Source organism: Salvelinus sp. IW2-2015, linkage group LG4p (assembly GCF_002910315.2).
Source record: "Salvelinus sp. IW2-2015 linkage group LG4p, ASM291031v2, whole genome shotgun sequence".
Lineage (NCBI taxonomy): Eukaryota > Metazoa > Chordata > Actinopteri > Salmoniformes > Salmonidae > Salvelinus > Salvelinus sp. IW2-2015.
In genome coordinates this window covers 7547689-7556446 of record NC_036841.1, presented here as the reverse complement: position 1 = coordinate 7556446, position 8758 = coordinate 7547689, and the positions used below count along the sequence as shown (strand labels likewise).

Below are 8758 nucleotides of genomic sequence, written 5' to 3'. Positions count from 1 at the left end.
CACATTTATGCAAAGGTCATCGCTTATACATTGGAATTATTAAAGCTGGAGGAGAGGGCGATTTAATTAGCATCTATTTTTATCACCCTTGTTCTCCTCAGCATTTGACGTTCAGTGAATCGAATCCATCACAGTGTAAACTTCAGGAAACCATAGTTTCTGGGTAAACAACCCCATTCTCTCAGCTTATTAATTGGCTTATGTATTCTAATCCAACTATGTTGTAGGTACTAGCGAACCCTTTCTTTATGTGTGTCATGGAATGCATAAATCACTAAAGTTGACTTTTCCTGAAATTCCTATTTACCCCCCTCAGCCCCACCCCATACCCCCTGTCTCCGCTGACTGCTTTCATGCTGCCTGGCGTTCTCTGTTCCGCTCTCTGTTTCTGGGCCAAACACAGCTTGAATGCTGACTGGCAAAATCATCAAGAGAACTTCTCTACAGTTAACTTTACTAACTTGTCACAGAAAACATCTAACCTCTCCAAGATACGCCTTTACTACCTCCCTACAGGTTTGCGTATCCCAGGTGCTCAGCTGAGGAGATCACACTCAACACATATTATCACACACAACACACACACACACACCCACACGAGCACACACACACAACACACACATCTACTAACACACACACACAACACACACACAGCACACCACACACCACACACACACACCACACCACCACACAACACACACACACACTACTATCACACACACACACTAAAAGTTAGAGAAAGATGAAGAGGATGAGAAAATATAGCGTTTATTTTCTGTAACAGTATGTTTCTGTCTGTCTGAATTGTTATAATCACTCTCTTCTCTCTCTCTCTCTCTCTCCTCTCTCTCCTTCTCTCTCTCTCTCTCTCTCTCTCTCTCTCTCTCTCTCTCTCTCTCCTCTCCTTCTCTCTCTCTAACTCTCCATTCTCTCTCTCTCTCTCTCCTGCTCTCTCTCTCTCTCTCTCTCTCTCTCTCTCTCTCTCTCTCTCTCTCTCTCTCTCTCTCCTTCTCTCTCTCTCTCTTTCACTCTCTTCTCTCTTCACTCTCTCTCTCTTTACTCCTCTTCTTTACCTCTCTCTCTCTTTCACTCTCTCATAGGACGAACTGGAATGGCTTCCAGACTGGCTTAAAGCATGTTCAATGATGAAGCAATCAGCTGCAGATGTACTGTAGGTTTGGCACACATAACACACAATACACACTCATGTGGACCAAGGGCATCTCTGTATAAGGGCATTCTCTGTAATAATTACTGATAACCCCGACACTGCACTGGTAATTATTATAACTCAGCTCCTGTTTGGTACTGGACTCTTTACACTCCCCCCCGCACTTCCCCCCCCCCCTCTCCCTCCCCCCCCCTCTCTCTCTCTCTCTCTTTCTCTTCTCCCCTCACCTCTCTATCTCTCTCCTCTTTCTCTCTCTCTCTCTCTCTTTTTCTCTTCTGCTCCTCAACACCTCTCTATCTTCCGCTCTCAGCACAGGCTGACTACAACCTTGAAGAACAACTCAACATGTCCCTCACTGAGACCAGTGTTTATGTGAGTTGTGTGTGTTGTGTGTGGTGTGTGTGTGTGTGTGGTGTGTGTGTGTGTGTGTTGTGTGTGTGGTGTGTGTGTGTGTGTTGTAGTGTGTGTGTGTGTGTGTGTGTGTGTGTGTTGTGTGTGTGGTGTGTGTGTGTGTGGTGTGTGTGTGTGTGGTGTGCGAGCGTGTGTGTCGTGTGAACGTGTGTGTGTGTGAACCTGTGGTGTTTCACTCTTGGCTATGTGTATGTGTTCTTAGTATCCAGCGCGCCTGGCTGACTTCCTCCAGAGCACAGAAGTAATGCAGAAGAAGGAAGAGGAGCCCCTCCCCTCCCTCCCTCTCCTCCTCTGACAAGATGAGCATGTCCATCAGCATGACCACTCTATCAGATGGCATCACCCCTGTAAGTTACACCCCTCTATCTTTGCGCTGAATACCGCTGGTGAACTATCTATGTCATTGTGTGGGACATACTTTTTACTGAAGAAAAAGAATGGTGTGGGTCAGATGGAATCTAAAAGATATATTTTTCATACTAGCCCTATTGATGTGTTGTGCCGGTATATTGCATGTCTTGTCCAGCAGAGGGCGGTGTCCCTCAGCTCATTCCCCCCTGACAGATGCAGGCTCACTCACAGGCACTTGAGGGAGGGATCAGCTGGGTAAATAATCAGACGAGCACGTCCATAGACCCTCAACTCATCCAGCTGGATGGCGAGTGAGAGAGGTACTCTTGAGTGTCAATGTATTGTCATGGTAATCTCCAAGTCATCGTCTAGGTTAAGCGTCAGGTCAGGTTTTTGGCTTCAAGGTGCCCACTCAATGCTGCAGAGACAAATAGGATTATGATTCTGGGGTAAACTATACTGAACAAAAATATAAACGCATATAAACATGTAGAATATTGGTCCCATGTTTCATGAGCTGAAATATAAGATGCCAGAAATGTTCCATACGCACAAAAAGCTTATTTCTCTAAAACTTTACATCCCTGTTAATGAGCATTTCTCATTTGCCAGAAAACCCATCCACCTGACAGGTGTGGCATATCAATAAGTTGATTAAACAGCATGCTCATTACACAGGTGCACCTTGTGCTGGGGACAATACATGTTTTTGTCACACAACACAATTCCACAGATGAGAGAGCGTGCAATTGGCATGCTGACTGCAGGAATGTCCACCAGAGCTGTTGCCAGAAAACTGAATGTTAATTTCTCTACCATAAGCCGACCTCCAACATCGTTTTAGTGAATTTGGCAGTATGTCCAACCGGTCTCACAACCGCAGACAACATGTAACCACGCCAGCCCAGGACCTGCACAAACTGTCAGAAACCGCCCTAGAGACGCTCAAGTGTGTTCTTCACGGATGAATCCTGGTTTCAACTGTACCAGGCAGATGGCAGCCTGCATGTATGGCGTCGTGTGGGCGAGCGGTTTGCTGATGTCATAGTTGTGAACAGAGTGCCCCATGGTGGTCGTGAAGTTATGGTATGGGCGGACATAAACTACGGATAATGAACACAATTGCATATTATCGATGGCAATTTGAATTCACAGAGATACCGTGACGATATCCTGAGGCTCATTGTTTTTTTTTTTTTAAGGAATCTGTGACCAACAGATACATATCTGTATTCCCAGTCAGGATAAATCTATAGATTAGGGCCTAATGAATGTATTTCAATTGACTGATTTCCTTATATGCTGATGTTACTACTCTAATAACTCCTTTCTCTCTCATTCTACTGTCTGGCCTCTTTTATTGTGCTGTGAGAAAGACAGGCTAACCTTTCCTCACATATTATTTCATGGCTTTATTTTCCTGATGTATCACACGAATGTCACTTCTCTATTCTATTGTCTCTCCTCCCTCTCGCCCTCCTGTAACATCCCTCATGTAACATCCCTCCTTTAACATCCCTCCTTTAACATCCCTCCTTTAACATCCCTCCTGTAACATCCCTTCTGTAACATCCCTCCTTTAACATCCCTCCTGTAACATCCCTTCTGTAACATCCCTCCTGTAACATCCCTCCTCCTAGAACATTCTCTCTTCTGTTAACTACCCTCCTTAACATCCCTCCTGAACACCCTCCTAATCTATCCCCCTTTTTATATCTATCCTCCTTGTAACATCCCCGTCGAACATCCCTCTCTTAACATCCCTCCTTTACACAACCCTCCGGTAACATCCTCTCCTTAACATCTCTTCCTTAACATCTCGCTCCTCCTTTAACAACCCTCCTTAACTCATCCCTCCTGGTAACATCCCTTCTGGTTATACTTATCCCTCCTTTAACATCTCCTCCTGTAACATCCCTCGTAACCTCCCTTTTTAAACTATTCCCTACCTTTAACATTCCCCCTTAACATCCCTCCTTTTAACCATCCGCCTTTATACATCCCTCTCTTCAACATCTCGTCCGTTAACACCCCCCTGTTAACATCCCTTCGTTATATACATCCCTCCTCTAACAATCCTCTCCCGTTATACATCCCTCTATAATCTACCCTCCGGTAACATCCACTTCACGAAGTTAACAATGCGCATCCGTGAAAACCAAGTCTCCTTCCTTAAACACTCCCTCCTAGTAACATCCCTTCCTTAACATCCTCGTCCTTGTACACCCTCCTTGTAAACACCCCTCCTTCATAACACATCACCAGTATGTAAACTAGATCCGTACATCTTAACATCCCTCCTTTAACAACCTCTTCCTGTAACATCCCTTCACTGGTTAACATGCCCTCTGTAACATACCCTCCTGTAACATCCCTCCTAACATCCCTCCTTAAAACAGTGCCTACTCCTTATTAACAGCCCTCCCTGTAACATCCCTCCTTTTAACAACCCTCCTGTAACACCCTCCTGTACCATCCCTCCTTAACACCCACTCCTATTAACATCTCTCCTTGATATTACATATACACGTCCTTTTAAACATCCCTCCTTAAGACAACCCTTCCTTTGCGTAAACATCCCACCTGTAAGCATCCCTCCGAACTTAATGTCATCCCTACGCTGTAAACCCTTCGTGTAACATCCCTCCTTATTAACATCCCTTTCCTGTAAACATCCCTTCTGAAACATCCCTCCTTTAACATCCCTCCTGTTAAACACCCCTCCTTAACAATCCCTTCTGTAACATCCCTCCTGAACATCCCTCCTTTAACATCCCGCCCCTTAACACCCCTCCTTTAAACATCTCCTCCGGTTAACATCCCTCCTTTAAACATCCCCTCCTGTAAAATCAATCCTTTAAACACCCATCTTTAACAACCCTCCTGTAAACATCCCTCCTTTAACATCCCTCCTGTAACATCCCCATGTAACACCCTCCTGTAAACATCCCTCATGTAACATCCCTCCTGCTAACACCCTCCGCTTAACATCCCCTCAATTGTAAAAACATCCCTCCCTTAACATGCCCTCCGTAACAAGCTCGCTCCTCTAAACATCCCTCCTGATAAACATCCATCCTCTAACATCCCTCCTCTTATTGTGATTGCATTGTGAAAGTACAGTTGCTGCCCTGTTGAATTTTAAATGGGTCCGTTCTGTCGACCAAGCGATAATAGTACCCACGTCCTCCGACGGGCGCCGTTTACGCACGCAAGCAACGACGCACGCACGCAACGCACGCACACACACACACACAACACACACACACACACACACACACAACACACACACACACAGAGAGAGAAGAAGACAGTCATATTTGCATGGAACACAGCCTTGACTGGTGTTGGGTGGCCGTTCATCCACACTGATTGAATTTGTAACCTTTCCAGTGATATACAGTCTCTGCAAAAGCCTGCATGTGTCTGTAATGTGGGACCACCGCACTTGTGAGTGTGTTGTGTGTGTGTGTGTGTTGTGTGTGTCTGAGTGTGTGTTGGCTGTTGTGTTGTGTGTGTGTGTGAGTGTGTGTGTGTGTGATAGTAGTGTAGATGTTTGGTGTGATGTGAGGTGTTTCCTTATTTGCAAGTGAAAGGTTTGTGATGTACTTAAGGTTAGGGTTGTATAGTTATGTGTCTTAGAATTCATTCAGATATACTGCAAAGTCACTACTGTGACACAGTGAAATACCGCATTAGAAGATCTCCTACTGTATTTTGCACTTTATGACCAAATAACTCCTGCAGTGTTGCCCATTTCCTTTCCAAGGCAAGAGGTAGAAATGATAGTTTTCATTAAATGAGAACATAACAAAACTCTGGCTTTTATGCCCCTATATCAATCATCAGCCGTCTGTTTTTATTTATTTATACTGCGTCAAAACACAGCCCGCAGCTCAAACACATACACGCACACGCACAGGCTGTTTGTTGGAATGGGAGATTTAGTAGTAGCCGGTAATGTTGGGGGTTTGGCTAAATGCTAGAACATTGCTAGTTAACTCACAATGACTTGAAAAGTTCTGAAATAGAAACATTATCATTGAATATAATAGACAGTATTCTGTCTATTATCGATTCTGAAATATGACTGTTRTTCTGCCAAGGACTGTCGCTGTCCACTGCCTGGGAGCTGCTCTGTGAGGAGGTGCAGTTACAGCAACTGGCCAGTAGAGGGAGGTGTTGCACCACAGTAGCTCCTCATGTTATGGACAGAACTGATATACTGTAGAAGCTAAATCGTCTGATGGTATGGACTAGACACTAGAGTATTCCTAAAATCAGATCATAGATTACGGACATCTTTATTAAGAACCTGCAACAAGTTTGAGTTTGTGAGTGCATACGTACTGTAGGTATGTGCTAGGTTGTGAGTGGTGTGTGTGGGCTGGTGCCTGGTGGTGAAGGTCACAAGGGACGTGCCAGTCCATCTGCCCTGCTGAAGTGCAGTGGGACTGGGCTAGAGCAGAGCATCACTGGCCCCCTTACCACCAGCTGCCATGGTTCTCCCTCTCCTCCCTGTCTATCACTCCCTCCTCCCCTCCCTCCATCTGCTCTCTCCTCACCTTCTCTTTCCAAAGTCCAACCTCACTTCCTTTCACTCCTCATCCCCTATTCCCCTAATACATGTGTGTGTGTGCATGTGTGTGTGGGTGTGTGTGCGCATGTGTGTGTGGGTGGGTGCGTGTATGCGTGTGCGTGTGTGTGCGCATGTTCATGCGTGCATGTTTGTGTGCGTGCAGCAGCAGTACACAGCAGGTGAACGGATCCAGCAGTGTTATTATTTAGCTCTATATTTAGCAGGTAGTGTTATGCACGGAGGAGAGAAGAGGAGAAACACACAGAGTTCCACAGAGAGCTGGTTACCATAGAAATGAATTAAGATCTTGTACCAGCAAATAGCCTCTTTTTCACTGTTCATGGTAAACACAGACATAGAGATGTTTAGTCTCCGGCTAAACGGTGTTCTTGCCACTGTTTTATTCAATGGAATTAGCAGCCCATTGTGACATCATCATCGACAGACAGCATATTCCATTCCTAGTCCTCCCAGGGATTCAGGTGAAGGTCAAGTGATGAACATTATGGAAACCAGAGCTCCATCCGTTACAGCTAGCCTTGGTTCCTTGTCTTCTTTAGTCAACTTGTTATTGTTTTGCCTTGGCAGCAATGTAGATTTTGTTGAATAGACATGGCCTATTACCCAGGCAAAAACACAGTAGAAAATAGCTCACTTTATGACCTCGTTGATGGATGGTGATGGATGTGGGTTTTCTCTGTGGTGGTGTTGTATGGAGACACCCGGGTCCCTCCATTTGACAAAACCCCCAGGCTCAGTTTGCTCCCACACTGTTAAATAGTCTCAWATTTACTCTAAATGATCATCATAGTTGACCTTTGTGTTATGTAGTAGTTGATCATCCTCTACGGCTCTATGTAACAACATGGAGGACTAGGATGAGGTCAGGCATTATATTTCAAATGTTTGAATTTATGATTAACTTTGAAATATGTAGATTTGGGGAACAATTTTATTTTTAGCCCTGCATTGCTGTTGCCATTAATGATACAAAGCCACAAAGCCCCACTCCCTCTGTGCTGATAAAACAGAATACCACCTAATACATCAATGGTGACGTATGGTAATTATGCTAATACAACATAAGGTTGTACTAATTGTGACACGCCTGCCAGTCCTTGATTGACAGAATCATTAGTGGCCTTTTCACCTTCCAGCACTCAGGAACAATCTTCTTTTTTTTTTACACCAAATACTAAAATACACATATGAACAACAACTTACAGATGCACACAAACAACGACTACATCTCCTCTGCCCAGACCCGCATGCTCACACCCTCCTCCCTAGTGCCTGCATTATGGTTTGCCACAATGCCTTAAATCTGTCTCGGTCGCCCAGGCTATTTCAATAATAAATCAATTGATTTTTCCATTGTGTTAATGATGGCGGTTTGATTTAATTCCAAGTTTGACATTTTTAGTTTACTTTTTTTTAGGAACAATCTAACCCCAGAAATATAATTTATAGAACATTTCTATTCCATTTGAATCATAGCAGCAGAATGACTGAATTAATATCTATAATGTTGATTACTGCTCTATACATGAAAGCACTATGGTCTCTGGTCTGTCTGTATGGCTTTCTGTCTCTGGCTGTGTGAAGGACGTGTGTACTGTATGACCCCAGTATAATGGGAGAGGGATAGACAGGTCTGTCTCTGCTAATCACCTGCCACAGACAGCTATGACACACACATTGTCCCTCTTTGGATTGGTCGTAAACCCTGAGGTGTGTAATACAGTATGTTCTGTATAATGTGTCATTTCAGTGGCAGATTGTGTGTTACATGCTCTGGTATGAATGAGCCCTACAGTACGTTCCATCCTTCTACTGTGTGACATCGAATCTCAGTGTAATGCCTTTCTAATACCACAAGGGGTCGCTGTTTCGCTGTGGTGGTTACCATGCAGGATATCGTCCTGTTCGAATACTTTGAACATGTATCCGGCTTTCCTTCCATCCTTCCTTCCTTCCTTGAAGTATTCACAGATATGTGGTACTGTAGCTGAGCAGACCTCTCTCCTTCCTCCCTTTCTCTCTTTCTGTTTCTGATAAGGCCAGGTAAGAGGCCTCTCCATTCAACAGGCCAGATAATTACCCATTATCAGTCATTTGCTAATTAAAGGAGTGAAGAGAACACTTATTTTCCTCTTTTTCATCTCCCTCCACTTCTATCTGCCCACAATACCACTGCTTGCGCTCTCCCCCTCTTCCCCTCTCTCTCTCCCCTCTCTTCCCCCCCC

At 44.6% G+C, this 8758-nt stretch overlaps 1 protein-coding gene across 1 annotated transcript in view; it reads left to right on the top strand.

Annotated features, from left to right (window-relative positions):
• Positions 1-1844: 1844 nt before the first annotated feature.
• Positions 1845-8758, top strand: part of LOC139022514 (IQCJ-SCHIP1 readthrough transcript protein-like) — a 181675-nt gene continuing 174761 nt past the window's right edge. Inside the window, exon 1 of the mRNA XM_070437683.1 lies at positions 1845-1929. Within this exon, the coding sequence (XP_070293784.1) occupies positions 1882-1929 (48 nt within the window). The 5' untranslated portion in view covers positions 1845-1881. The remainder of the gene's footprint in view (positions 1930-8758) is intronic.